At 33.4% G+C, this 20471-nt stretch overlaps 1 protein-coding gene across 1 annotated transcript in view; it reads left to right on the plus strand.

Annotated features, from left to right (window-relative positions):
• Nucleotides 1-20471, plus strand: part of DHX33_4 (putative ATP-dependent RNA helicase dhx33) — a 49324-nt gene that overhangs the window by 20235 nt on the left and 8618 nt on the right. The window contains exons 7-11 of the mRNA XM_035732478.2: nucleotides 7627-7811; nucleotides 12081-12212; nucleotides 17929-18025; nucleotides 18807-18869; nucleotides 19969-20133. Coding sequence (XP_035587494.1) covers nucleotides 7627-7811; nucleotides 12081-12212; nucleotides 17929-18025; nucleotides 18807-18869; nucleotides 19969-20133 — 642 coding nt within the window. The remainder of the gene's footprint in view (nucleotides 1-7626; nucleotides 7812-12080; nucleotides 12213-17928; nucleotides 18026-18806; nucleotides 18870-19968; nucleotides 20134-20471) is intronic.

Below are 20471 nucleotides of genomic sequence, written 5' to 3' on the forward strand. Positions count from 1 at the left end.
TTGTGCTGCATTGATTTTCCGAGTCGTAAATATTATCAGTATAATAATATTTGTGACAGACACGCATATGTTTGGTTATGTATCCGTTGCACACAAATATTGAAAGTGACATTTTTGTAGAAAGTGATTTTTACATATATATTCAAAGTAATATTTGATTAAGTAATAGATATTATTATCATTTCTTTCATATTACATTACTACACTTCACTACACCTCATCACATCAAGAGACTTACTCGATTTTCGCACAGGTATAAGATGTAGTATTAAGTCGATGTATTTAGATGACCATTGACTTCGATGGTATTACTATAATGTCCTTGTTCATTGAATCTTGGGTTAATCGATATTTGAAAGTCGAAGCATTGATATTTATTGAATGAATAAGATAAGTGTCGTTGATAAAAGATAGTAGTATTAGGATTGAGAAGAAAGAAATTTGTATACAACTATTACATGTTATTTTACTATAAAGATGAGGATGTGCATGAAGATGTAGTCCGAATATCTGATTGGTAATGTTTCTGACTGTGAAGCTGAGTGATATGGCATCTACTGGGTAGTATAATTCCCCTTAAGACTACAGGTGCACCTTGCTGAAAAGTGTCAATTAGGTCCAGTGTTTCCTATCGGCTACCTATAACCACCACCTTACATCTCAGTATGGTGTATTGATCTTGATTCACTTAGACTAATGCACACACTGCAGCTTGATCAATAGAATTCAATGAACTTAACATGCATAAATTGGTCACTACTCAGTGATCAATTAACTGTAAATTCTTGTCTCTCGGTATCAAATCCAGTTAAGCACTCAATATTCAACAATAGTCACAAATTCATGATTCTCTTCATCTAACCCAACTTGTGACACCAAATATTATCTGTCTCATATAAATTATAGAAGAATGGTCGGTTTTCATAGAATGACTTTTAACCGTTCTGAGTCAGTGGTCAGGATTATGATTGTAGGTAACTAGATAATTTTTTATCAACCATCTATGAAAGTTGTTTAGTTTTAGATGTATCATGAAAAAACTACCCCAAATTTATCCAATCTGCGCAACCAGCTGACTTAAATAATAAACATATCCTCGCTGATTGCCAACTCCATATAAAAGGTCGTAATTGATGATGTTCAACCACTACACGATTCAAGTCGAATTCCCGTATTGATATTGCACTGCCTTGTGGATCAAACCTTTGGGTCGAATATTTCGGGTGTGCCCCCCTCCTAATAAAACCACCTGCCTCAGTCTGGGCAGTATCACAGCCCACACATAAATCAAGTGACTTGTGTAACGCATATTTATTTGGTGCCTCCTGGTACTAATGTTTATATATTTAAAGAAATAAATAATCTCTAGTTAACACTAAGTTAAGTAAGAAAATTATTTATAAACTTAGGAAAAATCATAGATGAATGACCTCATTTTAATTTAGTTTAATTTTTCCCCTTCTATTCAAACCAATACACATGAGAATGTTTTCCTATAAATTTGTGTTAAGTATTGTTATTGTTAGCAATGATGGATAGTAGTTAGCAGTGGAATCCAGGACGCGCGTTTCGTCCTATTTGTGACTCGTCAGCTAGATGTACCTGCTAGCCACTATCCATCATTGCTTACAAAAGCTTGTGAATTAAGGCAATATCGAGGCATACGCACAGTATGCACATATGCCAATAACAGATTGATCAATTGCAGTCTTAAACTTCAATAGGAAGATACAAACCAAACAATACCAATTGGATTTATTGTTATTGTTGTTAATACTCTTTTAGTCTCATAATATGAGTGCTTTTGTCTTTGTAATTTATTTTTTTTAATGATTAACAATTATTTTTAATATCTCTTTTTCTATCTGTTTACCGACTGCGATCATATATGAAATTTAATTAATTTTCAAATAACAATCATGGAAATAATTGAAATTGTCGGTAATATTGTCAAAATTGAATTCAATTAAAACATAATTATAATTATCATTATAGTTTTTGTCCACTATCTAAGTTTAAATAGGTGGTGAAGTTGTTGTTAGGCAACTAAAACATTTAAATTTCTAAGTTTGAATCTCTGTTTTATTATAATTGGCTCATATTATACTTGTTTACCAAGTTTATGCTTTGTCTAATCAGTATGATCTACTTTATAAAAAAAAAAGCAAATAAGCCTATATATGGATTGTGGTGTTGCCAAAAATGGCAGTTTATCGTTGAAAATTTCCCGAATAAAATTTTTAATAGAGAAAACAATTTGAATATCAAATAAATAAGATGCTTTTCTCAGAGATCCCTTCTGTGTCATCCTATTTTTGAAGTCGGAATTCATACTTTCAACTTAACATTTCACTTTCAGTTCACCATCAATGAATCTGGTTAGGAGACTATTTCTATATATATGTTCGTTGGATTACATTCAGTCTATCATCTATCATGTCATCTGTAAATATAGGTTTGCCCCTTGAGGATATAGAACAGACTAAGTTTCCATACTATTTTTATTTTGTTGACCTACTTCACTGGGTACAAATTTGTATTCTTAATTTTGAATCATATTCTAGATTTGATGGATACGGATACTACTCAATTCCTTATAAAATACCCAAAAAGTAGTTTGGTTTAAATAAAGTTGACATATAAAAGGGATTTCTCTCTGAGTGACCATGTAAAACTGTTTTTAGTTAGTTTGCTTTCTTACTAAACCGGGGATAGATTGTAAGTTCTAATTATAACAACCATCAGAACATCTTTCGTAGTTTAGTTGGATTGGTTAAATATTACTTGTTACGTAAATGGCACACCACTTTTCTACGACTATGTATACATGCTGTTAATTCACTATTACTGATCTCTTATTATCTGAATTCGAACCTGTTTGTTTTCCTATATAATACGATTTCGCAAAAAAAATCAGTTACAGTCATAACGGTCTTACAGTACCATGGATTGGCTGACGTTATACATGTACGCCAGCAGATTCTGGCCCAGGGATCTAGATTTCAAGTGTCATGTGAAACCGATGCTCTCGGGTTTAATACATAGTGAGACGAAACAGCTGTCCAGAGCATTCAGGTTTTCAACAGTTGTCTTAGATTGGTTCGTGATTTCAATAAAGCCCTACTATCCTCCCTAACACCATACCAACAATAATCATAATCTTCTACTTTTTTTCACTCATACAAGATAAAAATCTTCGCATCATATTTCATTATATATTACAATGAATACTATTACCTCAATGTTAGTCAATATCATAGAACAAATAATAAAGACTACAGAAGCTTTTTATAAGGAGACGTTGCAGGCATTTTATACTACAATACTGCATAATATATGACACAATATTATGAAAATCCTTATATCTGATTGTAGATAGACTGTATGTAGGGGAAGAAAGAAATTTTTATGTGAATTAAAAAAGGCTAATGGCATAAAATTATTATTCCCATTTCTAGATAAGACATTATATGTGTACAAAAAAAAGGAACAAGGTTAAACATGTGTCTTTTTATTGTATCGCATCCGATCATTTTTCAGTTATGCATAATTAAGTATTTACAAATGTATTTTCGAATAAATTGTTTTATTTTAAATAAAAACGATTAGTTCATCGAAGAGTTCTCTCTTCGGCGAATTCATTTTCAAAGCTGTACAATCCCAAATATGTATACTTATTTTACAGGATGATAATAATTATAATAATACTGATAACAAACTTCTGTTAGACGTGATGACAGTGAGGTAAAATAAACAAAGTATTCAAAAAGTTTTTAAACAAGAAAAGCTTAATATTCGTTTGATTTTTAATAGCTTAAATATTCATCAAAAGATAGATAGGGAAATTATCATTGAGAAAGGATGGCTCAGCATGATAACATAAAATGTTGAAATTGAGAATAAATGTAATCAAAAGTATCGTAGAAACAGAAATAAACCAGTTGGGGGTAGGAGATGAAAGGAGAAGCAGATGGCTCTAAAGGAAGAAGAGTATGAAGAAAGAAATTATAAGACATTAAGACCATGTTAGAAGAAGAGGTTGTACCACACACAATTCTGGTTTTTCCAGGTGTATAGCTATTGCTTCGGCAATGCAAAGAAGATCCAATCTAATTGTCTTTGTAAGACTTCTACTTACCTTGTAGATGACTTTGAACGCAGAGTCTGTCTTGATTGAGTGACCTGTGTTCACAAGGTGTTCGATTATTGAACTTCTTATTGAGCCGTTTTCTCCTCTTTTTAGCCATGCAGGATAGTGTTCTTGAATTCTTTTGGACAAAGTACGCATCGAACGACCTATGAGCAGGTAAATTGGTAAATGCACATTGAGTTGGTCAGATGCGATAATTTATCTTTAAGATTATTAGTGAACAATGATCGGCTGGAAAATACTATTCGCAACGTTGAACAAATTAATCACACTCTACTAATAACCAACCCATCCTGTAATACTGTTAGCAGTTTTCCCGTTTTAATTTTCTGGTCTACTAGTAAAGACTATAAGAAGTTACTTAATTGATAAACCATTTGATCTTTTACTGATACAACTTCACTTCGAGCTAACCGACTGAATAGTGTCATTGGCTCTTACACAATAAAAACTAATTGCTCGAAATCGAGTACACTGTGCTTTGTTCAATGAAATATTTTCGCTAAAAAATAATGATAACTAGAAACTCCCAAGATAAACATAAATGTCATGTTACTTTGACAGAAATTATTTTAACAATTTGGATCATTGATAAATGTGTTTGGGGACTTAAAATTAGTAATTTACTTCTATCAGATCCAGCCTTCTGGCGTTCCGATAGTTGACATTTCCCATTCTCTCTACTTATCTGTTCTGTTTCAAATAAAGTATGCCAGAGTTTATAAAGTGTTTTTGTTCTTTTTGAATAGGTGATGTGTCGTTTGTTTCGTGTTTTCTGTTTTTTTATGTTTTCATTTTTCCCTTAACAAAAAGAAAAACAGACATTATTTCCTTATTTAAATAAATGACACCGTACCGATTTTTTCCCTCTTATTTGATTAATAAATTGGTCTCTTACGAATTAATCATCATTCTTAATCGATAATCTTTACCAGACATAGCAATTATAGATTATGTAAATAAGGTTTCTTGTACGAGTTTTAACATATGTATCTGTTGGTCATTTTACTTTCGTAAATTCTCCTAAATTATTTCAGTATTATCTCATATTCATACATTTATGGAAAGGTAGTTTTACAAAAAAGCATATTATCACAGTCTTTTTCTCGCTACCATTCTACACATTTCTATGAGTATTTATTAAAATTTGTTTGTGTTGACAAAACCTCTAATTATTAAGATCACGAACCGACCTATGTTGGACAAACACTGAAAAACTGGAAGCACTGAACATTTGTCTCGTCCTAGTATAGGACTCCTTAGCAGGTGCACAACAATTACAATACCACTGATGATCGGAACCAGGACCTTCGATCTAATGCATGAACACTTGGTTTCTAGACCAATGAGCTGGATTTAGGTGGTGTACATGTCTAACTTTAATCAGTTCGCGATATTGAGTGACCATTTACTCCTTTGAAAAATTTTGAGTAGTTCCAAAACGGCTGTTCAACGCTTTCAGATTGTCAATAGTTTTCTAACTTAGATCGGCTCATGAACTCAACAACCCCCATAGTGACAGTTCGATTGTCATCACTTTATTACTATGTGCTTCATATTACTTGTTTTACGCTGCACCGACCACTGTAGAGATAAACTGTCGTCGAGGTTTCATGCGGAAGAATGCTAGGTCAAACAATAACTAGAATGTCCATCAGATTGGTTGTACGTACTCTGTTATTTTTCTTTGATTTACCTCTTTAAATATAACTTTGCTTGATGAACGTTTGTTTATTATTCAAACTGTTGTACAAATGGAGTAAAGCAACGAAGCTTCGCTATAAAAACATGTCAATTAAGTCTCTTACTTTATTCTAATTAACTGTCGTTGATTGTAACTTCTTAATAGGAAAATTAATCAAGCTCATAAAACCTACTATAACCAGTTTAACATTGGTAAGCCTGATTATACGTGATTAGTCTCCTTCAAAGCCATCGTAAAAGGGTTCAAAAGCCACAAATCAGCAAACTAAATTTAGCACTTTAACTTTTCCTGTCGTTGTACTCAGCCATTGAAGCTCACCCTGCATGGACAATTGGTAGCAGCTCCGTAGGTGAACACTTTCAACTATGAATTTTCATCAACTAACATATGTAACGCATGTCCAAGGACTAACTTTCTCAGTGCGCAATACCGGTTACCGGTTACTAAAAATGAATAATAAAAATATATTTTTAGTGGTTGAATTCATGAGTCGATTTAAACTGGACCACCATTGAAATTCTGGAAGCACTGGACGGCCGTTTATCCACAATATGGGACCCCTCAGCAGTGCTCATCCACGACCCCGCACACGGGATTCGAACTCAGGACCTTTTGACGTTTCATGACTCATTGTAGAGCAATTCTTCAGAGATTCATGTTTATTAATTCTCTATAGAAGTGGCTTACAATGAGTTATGAAACGCCCGTAAATGTAATTTTCCCGCTCAGTGGAATGTTACAAAGATACTGTTTTTATTAATAATGACCTACCCAATGTTTCATTTATTTGAAATTATCAAGACAAGCCTTGGTGTTAATACCTAAAAACTAAGATTAGTTAAGACATGAGATTAGTCCATTTGGTAATTAACTATTAGATTGGTTTGTTTGTGAATGAGCAATCCATACGATAATCGTAATCTCAGTGTGTGTGTGTGTGTGTGTGATTGTAGGAGATTCAACTCAAAATCTCCCACTGTTGTGCAGATGTATTCATTTTTTTTACCGTTGTTATTATTTTATATTTTTAATCCTTTTGTTTGCCTTCGGAATATATTTCTTATTCTCACTAGTCCTTCCAGTTGTAGTACTATTCACCTTATTACTTTCATCTCGTTGTGTTGATTTAATGCAATAGTTTCAAACAATGCACATATTTATTACTTTCTATGTTTTCTCGACTGAACAGTATAACTGATAAATGTTTCTAGAAGGACTGAATAGGTAAGTTGTGTATAGAACGCCATCCCATAATCCAGCAAAACTTTCTTCGAACGTTAAAACCCTTTATATCCACTGTTATGAATAGCTCGATCATTTTTTTTAATGCTAAACGAACGGAATAATTAAGAACTCACCTAGTCAATAACCCGGATGTAGTTAACACTATTACAAATTGACCGGCTCACTGAGTAATAACTAATCTCAACATCATTTAATCCTTCAATGTTAACCGGATCCTACTGATCAAATTGATCTCACAGGAAATGGTACTTCTATTATGATTTCAAGTACTTCTTGACCGTCGTCTAGCTATCAGAAAACCTAGGTCCACGCAAACTTTCTAACCACGTAAAATAGTTTTTATGATCACTTGAGTTCGTGTACTTATTAGACAGATTGCTTAATTAACAGTATACTTACTGTATTGCTTTTTATTGATTTTTTTCTTTCTTCGCATATTTCTTACCATTTAATCCTATTGACAGACAAAATTTTTGCTCTTCATTTTGTCTTCTTTTTACCGTTACTATCGATGTGTTTTTTTTAGGTTGTTTATTTCCTGGTGATATTCTCCTAGAAATCAATGGTTTACGCGTTCATACATTAGAACAAGTATTTTCTCAAATTCAACAAACATCTAGCTTAATTGATTGTAAACTATTAGTACAAGCACCTAAAGAAGGCGTACTACGCTCTAGTATTCAGTGTTCCAATTCGAATTCAAAGACTAAAGTATGTCATTTATGAATTGATTTTTATGTATTGTGATTTTTCTTTCTTTTACTAATTAAATTATTTCTATATATAATGTATTTGTAATTGTCTTACATTTTTATTCATTGTCATATTTTAATGATTATAAATAGTGAAATGAAATTAGGAATTTTTGACAAAGAATGTATAGTGATGTAAAGTTTGTACCACGAAGTGACCTTAGTTAAGAAGCAACTAAGAACTAGGAACTGTTGAACAGCTTTTTTGTGCTAATATAGGACTTCTCAGCAGTACGCATCTACGATCTTGCCAGGGATGGGATTCAGTACCTTCAGTCCCTGTGATGGACGTATTTCATCTTCAGACCATTAAGTCAACATCTACTGGATTACATTTTTAACTCAGTCAATTTTGTGATGTTGAACAACTATTTTCCATTCTCATTGGATGATCACTTTTTTGTATTTCATATAATGGGACTACACTGGTCACAAATTTTCACTGTAACTCCAAGAATTACCTTTTGAAATTATTTACCATTGAGCACAATGTATTTAATTTTATTGGAGGTTTATTTCATAATTTACATTACCATCTGTTAAATACAAAACCACTCAGTAGCCATTTATGAGTTTTCATGCTTCGGTTTTGAGAAATAGGTGCAATGGAGCTTAGCGTTAAGCTAATCGGCTTCCAACTCTTTCCCATCATCCTTGTTTTAGCAGCTTGATTATAATACCTATCGCACTTACAAAATCATTTTAGCCGAAAGTTGAATACATAAACTTGTACTTTGTAAACACTATTTTTAAGAACAATAATATATAAATGACTAAATAGTTTCATTTATCCTAACCATTTGCAGAACGATTCAGTAATTCCTATAAATCATTGTCGTTTGACCTTATCATCAGTATGTCTTATAATTCCCCTAGCTGACTTGTCGAGCTACCATTATGGAGACTTAAAAACTGTACATTAAAATTCCCTTAGTCTCTTAAAATAGCTCATCTTACATTATATCCGTGTTTTTTTTTTAATTTGTACTTCATACTAGGCTTCATCAGCCAGTTTCAACTGCGTTAATCATAGAAATACATAATATTTCCCAGATTTGTAGACAATATCCAAAATCAGTGGTTCATTCCTCTATTTCCCTTATACGTTTGACATCTCTATACAAGTTCCTATGTTTCGGTTTATTAAGAACTCGACTGCTAGTTTATATGAGGTAGTATCAAGTTAAAACTCAGTAAGGAAATACTACGTAACGGAATCGATAATTGCCATTTGTCCTTCCGAATTAATGAGTTATATGATCCACAGCAGTCTTACCTTCCGTGTTAACCAATCTCCAACTATTTTCTAAAATAAATTGGAATCATCTACGCATTACTCTTTAGATTGTTTATTACATTAAGTATTATTTATATCGTGTGACTATATTGTGAATTGATACCATCGTGTTGTTCACTTGTCGTATCATTTAGTATCTAGTCCAGTTGTGTTCACAACAAAATATGCATCAACACTCAATAAATTCACATTGATGCACTTTCACTATAGTATATGAATGTAAAACACAATTGTTTTGTTCTCTTTTTCCCTTTTTTCAACTTTCATACCTATACTAACTTAGATCATCAACCATAATTTAATCAGAATTTTATCCATTCATTTTCAATTTATTCAAACAATTCAATCTTAGAATTACTTATTACATCTTGGTATTATATATCAATACTTACATCTCTCTAAATTAAGATACATTAATTTCCACGTATTCTTTATTCATTTGCATTGTAAATCACTTTTCTAATTACATAATTAGCATAGAAGGAAAAACAGAATTAATTGTTTTACTAAAATATTTTCATCTTATTTGAATATAATTCTTCTGTCCTTCTCATTGATTAGTGAACTTTTAGATTTGTTCATGGTATTTCTCCGTTATTTATTTATCATCGAGGCACTTTATCGAAATTGTTATTTCTTTTTTGAACTTGTACATCTTACAAGAGAGAGAAAGAGATGGACATATGTAATAATCAATTAGCAATTGAATATTCAGCATCAATTGTAGCGGGTCAATTTGTTAGGCTAACGACGCTGAGCTGGGATACATTAAACTTTAATTAAAAATAACCGATGCACTGACAGCACTGCATTTCAATGCACTCGGTATACCAGTGAGAAGTTAGAGTTGGTCTGAAAAATGTATTTGCGCCATACATTTTGAACAATACGGTCACACATAAACTTGTCAAGCCATCTTTTATGAAAACTAATCAAGCTCAATTTAATATAAATTCAAATAAACAAACTGATAATTTTAATGGTTGAGGTCATGAGTCCATTGAGGCTAGACCACCATGAACAACATGGAGGAAATGGACGGTCGTTTCGTCCTATTGTGGGACTCAACAGTGCACATCCACGATCCCGCCTCGCGAGATTCAAACCCAGGACCCATCGGTCTCACTCGCGAGCGCTTAAACTCTAGACCACTGAGCCGGCATACAACGGTGTTAATGTCTAACTTCAACTAATCCACGAAATTGAGTGACACATCCACCATTGTCATCAGTGAGTTACTATCTCACAACTGACTCGGTTGAACTCCACTGGTCACTACTTCTCACTAGAACTCCAGGAAATACATCTTGAAGCCAGTCACTAGTGAGCATATGCTGATTATTATCAGAAGGAGCTTTGTGGATATTATAGTATTTTTAATAGTTGTGACGATGAGTCAATTGAAGCTAGACCACTTTGGAAAACCTGGAAGCACTGGACGGCTAAGCGATAATTGTAAACAAAGGAGAGAAAAAATTAAACTGATATTGGAAAAAATAGGAAGTCGTCACACTGCCTTAGGCCATAAAATGGCTTAAAAATTACGAAGGAAAATTCAAGGTTACGATAAATTCTTTCTGGACATATAAAGGGGTTTGAATTTGCGAAGAGTCAAGGCCTCTATAAACGTTTAAAAAGCTGTATTGACGTCAATTCGATGCCCCGTTTCTATTATATATTTCGCTATTGATGAAAGTGGTTTTCTAATTCCGACACTTATGGGAGCATTTCACACTAATTAGCTCTGATGCCATCTAGACACATGTTTCATAACCCGTGAATGGTCGATTCTGTTTTCTAATTGTTCTTTCAAATCGATAAAAGAGACTTATTGCTTTTAACACATTGTATAAACTGGATAAATATATCCTCAATATATCCAGTAATACATTTGACACTATGCCACTTATGACTCTTGTACTTTAGTATAGCTTATATTCAAAGCAACATGTGTTTTTATTCAATTAGGAGGTATCATTGCATATTACACAGAATAGTGTATTACTCAATGGTGGTTATGTAAATTTATTTGTTGATTCTTGAGTTGTATTGTGATATATGAATGGATTCTGTCAATTTGCTGCGATCTAACTCTTGGAGCTTCTTAATATAGTAGTATCCTAGTTCCTTCCTAGATTTAGAGGTTATTTTGTAAAAGTATCCCAACTACATAGTGGTAAGACTTTTTTATTAAATTATTGTCTAGATAGCGGGAATCATGACGCTTGTCATATTGTTTTTGGAATGTGTCGTTTGGATGTACCTACATCCCAGTGTTAATGTTCACACTGACAACTGAACTCAGTTCCTTTCTATTTAATCGCCAATGCGTTATTTACTTAGCTGATTGGCTCATTCACTTAATCTGTTTTGAAGCCAAGGGTACTGGGTTCAAATGTGAACATCAACAATGAGCTGCAGATACATGTAGCTGATGAGTCCCTAATAGAACGAATTCCCTGTCCTGGATTCCACTGCTAGCCACCATTTAATTTTAATAATAAATCATGATTAAATGAAAATATTGTGACATTCCTTTCATCATCATCTAAATATGCCAATAGAGACTGATCAATTGCAGTACTTATAATCTATTTTATGATAGTATTAGTTATTCCCGGAGTAGTTAGTAGACTGAGTAATTTCAGTCACATTGTTAATCAGCTTTTTCTCATTAATAAAAATGAAGATTAATATTTCCAAATAAAAGTGAAAATCCCCATAAATTATTTAAACTTATTTAATCTCGTTTGTTCATCATTTTATTTTGTCGAAATCCTCAAACGATGATATTATATGCTCCTGCCTCAAGTTCTCATCATAAAAGTTTACTCTATCGAATCGGAAGTGAAAATGAAGGTTGTCATTTCTTCTTGTAATGATTTTCTCTCCACAGGTCTAGTTATCTGTTTTGTCTTTTTTTCAATTTAGCGCTATGTTCGATGCTTATTCGACTATGATGCAACAAAAGACAGTCTTCTACCCACTGGTGATGTTGGTCTGTCTTTTAAATCTGGGGATGTTTTGGAGCTAGTAAATGATCAGGATCCTAATTGGTGGCAGGTATGTTTAGAGGTTAAAAACTGTGAGTTTTTTCACACTGTTAATATTTTGTGGTTGGTGTTAGTCAACAGGGAAACTTGGTCCTGTATTTCTTGCCATTTAGCGCTCGTCAGTATATTTACTTACTTACACCTGTTACCCCTCGTGAAGTAGTATAGGTCGCCAACCAGCATTCTCCATCCAAATATATCCTGGGCAATCCTTTCAACTTGTTTCCAGTTACTATTCATCCTTTTAATATCTGTTTCCAATTCCCGACCCAGTGTGTTCTTTGGTCTTCCTCTCGTTTTTTTCCTTCAGGATTTCAAGTCAGTGCTTGCCTCGTGATGCAGTTTGATGATTTCCACAGCGTATCCCCTATCCACATCCATCGTCTTTTCCTAATTTTCCCTTCAGCTGAAACCTGGTTCATACTCTTTCACAGTAGGCTGTTGCTGATGGTATCCGACTAACGGACATTAAGTATCTTGCATAGACAATTGTTTATACACACATGTACTTTTTCGATGATGATTGTATTAGTTTTCCATACAGTAGAACTATCTTGACATTTGTATTGAAAATCCTGACTTCGGTGTTGGTTGACAGTTGTTTTGAGTTCCAGATTTTCTACAATTCTAAATATACTGCCTTCACATCTGCATCAGATCCACCATGTTCATCGATGATGCTGTCCAAACATGTAAAGGTTTTTACATCTTCCAAATCTTCTTCAATTGTGATTGGATTGATGCATGCTGTGTTGTATCGGAGAATCTTGCTTTCCCCTTTGTGTATGTTGAGACCTACTGCTGCTACACTGGTCGTCTTCTCCTGCATTTGTTGTTGCGTTAGTGATAGAAGAGCCAGGTCATCTACGAAGTCTAGATCGTCCAACTGCATCCTAGATGTCCACTGTATCCCGTGCTTCCCTTCAGATGTTGACGTCTTCATGATTCGGTCGATCACCAGGAGAAAGAGAAAGGGTGAGAGCAATTAGCCTTACCTGACACCGGTCTTTACTTCGACCGAGTTGCGATTTGGTCTGTACACGATCTATCCTTACGGAATCCTGATTGTTGGTCACGAAGTTGGGCGTCTACGCAGTCCTTCATCCTGTTTAACAATATCCTGTTGAAGACTTTTCCTGGTATTAAGAGAATAGTGATGCCCCTGTAGTTATCACACTTATTGAGATTTCCTTTCTTTGTTATCTTGATCAGGTGTCCTTCTTTTCAGTCTGTTTGTACTTGTTCTTCATCCCAAACCCTAGTGAAGAGAATGTTGAGTATCCTTGCAGTTACTGCTACATCTGCTTCCGGTGCCTCTGCTAGAACGTTATCTGGTTTTGATACTTTGCCGCTTTTGATTTATCTGATGGCCATGCTGATTTCTTCAATTGTTGGTGGGCCAGCTTGTTTACTTCTGTATATTCAGCTTGTGCCTTGGATTTCTCTGCTCTTGTTCGGCTGATATTGATTGCTGCCATGTTGTGTAGTAATTGAATTCACTAGGGTTCGAGTCCCACGTACAGGACCGTGGGTGCGCACTATTGAGAAATCTCATCTTAAGACGAAACGGCTATCCAGTGTTCACAGGTTTTCAATAGTAGTCTAACTCAGATCGACTCATGAATTCAACTATTAAAATTACTACAATCTCCACAAAACTTCATACTGATTAATATGAGTTACAATTTCTTCGCAGATAGATCTTCACATAAATTCATCTCAAAAGTAATCACTAATCATCAGTGTTATATCATCTTGTTATTTTTTGTTGTCGTTGTTTTTGGAAGAATGGATTATTGTTTGACAAAACTATTAATAGCTATTTGATTTCATATCGTCATACTATTCATATGATCGATAATTTATATATTATGTAATCGCCTAAAATTAAATTAACTTTTCATTTCACAAATATTTCGGAAGCACTGGACGGCTTCCGGGTCTAACATTGATCGATTCATGATCTCAATCAAAACTCAACAATCTTCACAATCTTATACTGATGAATAATAGTGGCGAGACTATCATTTATGGACGAACCAATGGGATTTGAGATAGCAGGTCTTGGATTTTGGCGCAAAATTCATTCACTCATTTGGTTAAATACCATTTTGGCATTATAGCTTATGTTAGTTAGTGATGAAAACATTAAACTTAATTCATAACTCTAACATTAAATTGCAAATCTAATTCCTCACACTATTATATAACCCTCATTTAACCCTGGTAAGTAGGTGGACATTCCAAGGTCATTTTAGCGTTGCTCAAATGTTGTCCATAAATTATGGTCTTGCCATAATAGTTGTTGTTTATTATCCAATAAACGTCGTTAATTTGAGACAATTTTTTGTTCTAGCAAAATATAAACGGCCAACTTTAGTTTCATAATTCTCAATTTCTATCTTAATCAATTTATTTATTTGTAACGATCGATGTATGCACATTGATTACTATGATCAACACGTACACATTTACTGATCGAACAACAACAGTAAATAATGAAATGTAGGCTTATATCAGAAACAGAACTTCCATTCACGTTATTCTCATGTGTTTGCAACCTTTTTCACTCACTTCCCCCTACCTCTCTCTTTCTCTCTCTCCAAAGTGTACTGCATATATATATACACACACACACCATAGATTATTCATTATTCACAGGTGTTTGTGACATTGATCATGGTTCGACATTTGTATAAATTAAATGTCATATTGTTGTTATGATGATGACCATAATCATATGCTTCCTTTTACTATTAAAATCTATTGTGAAATCGTTCATTTAAATGAGCTGGTTATCTTATCGTAGTCACATGATTTGACAATGAGTTGTTGTATTTCTTTTGGAAATATTCTCACTTAATACGCCTGTTTCATAATTATGATACATTTGGAAAATAATCAATATATATATATATATATATATATATATATATATATATTGCTCTGTGGTTTTTTATGTGTGTGGGACGCGATACATGAAATACAGTGATTAGTCATCAATGCGTGCAAACTATGTATAAATTGCAATAGTATGGTGACAAAAAATTTTTTTCGTTAAATAAGAAAAGTTAGTATGGGGTTTTGGAGATTGTTAAATTTTCGATTGAGATCACAAATCGATTGATGTTAGACCACCATTGAAAACCTAGAAGCACTGAACGGCCGTTTCTTCCCAGTATGGGACTCTTCAACAGTACGCATCCAAGATCCCGAACGCGGACTAACGCTTAACCTCTAGACCACTGAACTGGTCGTCATCCAACGATGTTATTGTCTAAGTTTAACCAGTCCACGAAATCGCGTGACCATCTTCCATTGTTTGAGGTAGATGCCTGTCTCTATTTGATACGAATTGGTTAAATTTAGACACTAACACTGTTGGATACCGATTCAGTGGTCTAGAGGTTAATCGTTCGTTCTCGAGACCGAAGGACATAGGTTCGATTTCCGCGTGCGGGGTCTTGGATGCGCACTGGTGAGGAGTCCCATACTAGGACAAAACTGACATCCAGTGGTCTAACATCAATCGATTCATGATCTCAGTCAAAAAAAAAGAAAAGTAGCATTCGAAATAGGATTCTCGCCGTTTCATAAACTAAGGAGGTTATCAAATTTCAGTGATTTATGTAAAATTTATAAAATATCAATTAATCATTTATACGAAATTTCGTCTAAAATAAATCGAATAGTTTCACAGTAATTGGACGCCGAGTTTATTATGTAAGACATTTAAAAGGAAATTATATTTCTAAAATATCTCAGCAATTGAACTGATAATCGTGATTTCAGATTGTATACAGCTGATGAGAAACCGTGAAATAGAATGATGAATTCATTTTATTCTGCAAACCTTGTTGTTGTTGTTGTTGTTGTTGCTCGTTGTTCAAATTAATCAATGGATCTGGTTGTATGATATGATAATGGTCATAATACTAATTATCAAGAAAAAGCCATGTAAATATCGTCATTGTTGTGTGTTAGAATTTGAGTTTTGCATGTGTGTATGTGTGTGTTTATAGGACATAGGGAGGGTGGATCTTGATTCATAAATTAAAAAATTGATGAATCATTGATACACGATATTAATAATTAGAACGAAGCATATAAGCAAATAAATATTGTTTTCAATTAGATCGTCATCAGGCTTTACTCTAATGTACAGTAATATTTGTGTACGTGTTATGTCCCGACAAGAATAATGAATGGTAACTTTTAGGATCCATTTACGGACCAATACTAAACGTATATTTCTATCGTATAATTGTTAATTAACTAAACTGTTCATATTTATGTCCCTCTTATTATAAGCTTTATTTTGACCCATAAACTATTATTATACGTTTTGCCATTCTCGAGTTATGGTCTGTCTATTAATTACTATCTCCCTAATTCACAGCCACTTTTGGCCAAATATTGTACAAATGTTATTTTCTATTTTATGGTACGTTGTGGTCGGTTTGATTGGTATATAAACCCCGTATGTTTGAAATAAATAATTCATATTGCAGAGGCTGAGACTGGTGTTCTGGACTTAACTGGCTGGGCTAGGCGGAAAGCAGGATCAGTGAGGAATCTAGACTGTTCACACGAGTTTACGCGTCATTGATCCGATCGATAAGTCACTGCTCTCTAATTGGCGGTCACAAGTTATAACAGTGCGTAAAGTTATTAAGTCAGTTATAGCAGTTTATGGGTCAGTGATAGCAACAAATCGTTTTCTGGGCCTAATTCGGTCAAGCAGGAGATAAAGATATTACAAATTTCTGATGGATACAAAGACTTTGGTTATTAGTTCGAATCCCTATAGCTTCTGCTACGTGTGAGAGATAAGATCAAAACATATAAGAAAGGGAATTAGATATATGATAGATTACTTTAAGTGATTTGTTCCTATCTACTACATGACCGTTGTCGACCATATCTGATAGAATAAAGCTGCGTATTGTTTTAATCATAACATTTCCCAACCATGAACGGGTGTTCGCTTACTCGTTTGTTCAGTTATATGAATGAAGTGAAGAAAACGAAACAATTTTTTAAAATCAAGTTTATTGATAGCAACAAAGGTAATGTACCTATGAAGACAGTATTTATCCCATCAATGTCCATGATAAGGAAATAAACTGAAAATTAATGATAATATACATACTTTTGATCAAAAAATTCTAATGTTTGTTACCTCTATTTTATTTCGATAATCGATTAGATAAAAAACTTAGAAGCTTCACTATAACGCTATTTCCGACAGTTAATACTGTTGAACGTTTGTTGGTTTTATGTTCAATAAATTGAACATCAGCTAATTTTGATTGAAAGTATTCATCCCTTTACTTAGCAACACGAGACAACGTATATTTTGACTATGTCAACAAGCAGTTTAAACGATCTATGAACAGACTAACTTTCTAAATATAGACCAATCCTTCTGAATGTCTTCATTAGTATGTGTTCGGGCTATCTTATTGTCAATATTTGGTCCTGAACTTCTATCAACCTTTGTTACCATATTTACATCTTGTACGGATTACCTTAATGGCCACTAACCACCTATTCGAGAAATCGTTTACACTTTTTAATAATACTCAAAATAATTGTCAATAATTTCATACAACTCTATACTTTAGTTTGTTTGTTTTAATGAGAATAGAAGTACTAATCGGGCTGTGATATGTATTCAGGATATAAAGTTTTATGCATTGTTTCATGATTTATTTTTTACAAAGGTACGTTCATTGAAAGATTCTAACTCAAAAGCTCGTTTAATACCTTCACAAACACTGGAGGAACGTCGTCAAGCCTTTAATCAAGAAAAGCTTCAGGGTATGTCAGTTATTTCAATCATGTTTCTTGTAATGAAAACTCCGAATATATATATGATTATTTCACATAGTCAGTTTGTTGACTAATAGATATTTTGCTATATGTCTTTTATTGCCATCAATGCATCTGTCCATTAGTTACTAAGACATTGTTTATTCCTAAACGATTGTTGTGGCGACAAATTTGTACGTGTATAATTTATTTTGATGAAATTTACTTCTCTTGGCTGAATTTTTTGATCATCATACATCTTAGAGAACGAAATTCCACTAAGACATCCATCCGCCTAAGCTACAAATCTTATCCATGTGTAATGCATATATTTACCTGTTCTACTGCAATTTCTGTTCATTTGTCGTTTACTACTTAAATGAAGATATCCACTTATGTATTCCATCTTGATTGACTAAGGGGATATAATATAATAGTTTAGTGATGATAATATTAAGAATGAATGGTGAAATTATGCTATAATGACAATCACGAGGGGCTCTTTAACGATCATTATCCATATTGTCTAGTCTATTCATGTTATTAAATTTATTTTGTCATGGAGCGCAGCGACTCACTGATTTAAGCATTTAACTTTCAATTACTAGGTCACGTATTCGAACCTTGCTTCCTTCCACTACGGTTAGCATTATCCTAGTCCTCGCATCTAAATAGTGGGGTTCTTAGTCCCAAGGTACATTGATATGTACTTGGTTAATTGGGTTGAATTGAATTTCTGTTTTAATATTCCTTTACTGTAATTTTTTTTGTTTTTCAAAAACCTTTTTAGCAAATACTTATCGTAAACCGTGGAAAAAAGTCAAAACATTTTTCAGAGCTGCTGACGCATCAGGCAAGTTATATTTTTATGCTCACCCACCTACCTAAATATAGGTAGGTAGGTAGGTAGGTGAACACGAATGAAGGTCTGCTTGAAATAATAATATACCTGAGACTAGTTACTGACTTCTTAACTCAAGGGTAGGGCAGAGAGAGAGAAGCTACAGAATCAATAAGAACTTAGCAGTTGATTTAAGGTTCTTAATATTTTATTTTTTTGTAAAAATTCTTGGCACCAAAAATATTTGTCAACTGTTTTCTAACTTTAAACCTACTGTTTTTCTCTTTAAATAAGTAGCCTTTTACATAGAAGTAATTGTATTCATGACATTACGAAGCATATATAAGTCACGCAGTGTTTTATAGGCTGATTCATTTACTAAAACTGGTTATTTCATGTAATAAATGTATGACAGGTTAGCAGGATGTTATCATGCTTGAAACATGAAAGTCTATTAAATATACTAGTTAAATTCCAAAGTTAAACACAAACCATCATCTATGACTCGGTCGATCTCCGGTAGTGATTCTTTCAACTTATTATTATTATTTAATGCACGTCAGATTGTATTCATCATTGGTTCATCTCAAAAATGTAATCTTTATAAACGAACCCATTTATAAATAATTACTAAATAAATGAATACACAATGCATACCAATTTATTGGTATGATCAAGTAAGTTCATGAAGAGGAAGTGATGAATACACTACAAAATTATCAGCATACAGAAAAGCTTCTGAAGCGATTGTAGGTATCATTTATATATACTATAAAAGCTAATGTACCTTAAACACTCACTACTCTGTATTACTCTCCTTGTGATTGGAAGAATGTTCAATTGAAAGAAATCGATTTTAACTATTTAGTATCTACGACTAAAAAAAATTAAGTCATACAAGCAAAAGATCCCTTTTCCCATAACACATGAGTTTGTTTATAAAAAGCTGATCAAAGGCTTTAGCAATGTCATGCATAGTATAGTGCCAGGACTAGACGCTCGTGATTATACTCAGTAAAGATCAAATTAAAGAAGTCAAAATGACAAGTTGTAAATTTCTAAGTTACTTATTATCGTTTTCTTTGTATTTTTAATTATATACTATATAAAGGCTTACGTTTACGATCAGATATCTGGAGCTATGAAGAAGTTGTACCATGGCCACAGTCTAAAGTACCTTGTCTTTTGCTAATTGGCCCAAATGGTGTTGGTCGACGGAATTTAAAAGTACTTCTTGCAAAATATGAACCAAAACGGTTTGCATATCCTATGACAGGTATGTATATACACAATTATGATGCACACACAGTCACCTTATCTATATATATGTAGTAATAAGTTACATTTACTCACTCAACTTCGATTATAGAATTTTTTCAGTTAGATTTTGTTCTTGTGTATGAAGCATGTAATCATCCTTACATATATGGGTAGATGAACAACACACTTGCTCACAATGATAAACCACCTCTACTATAACCCCATCCCATGTCATGTGACTTTGAGAAATTGTGTCCTGTTTAATTCATCTCATCCATTTAATGCAAACATCATCTGTCTCTCAAGATTGAAACAGTAAATCACTCATGATGACTATTTGGAAACATAAATAAC

The sequence above is a fragment of the Schistosoma haematobium genome, chromosome 1 (assembly GCF_000699445.3).
Source record: "Schistosoma haematobium chromosome 1, whole genome shotgun sequence".
In the NCBI taxonomy this organism is placed as follows: domain Eukaryota; kingdom Metazoa; phylum Platyhelminthes; class Trematoda; order Strigeidida; family Schistosomatidae; genus Schistosoma; species Schistosoma haematobium.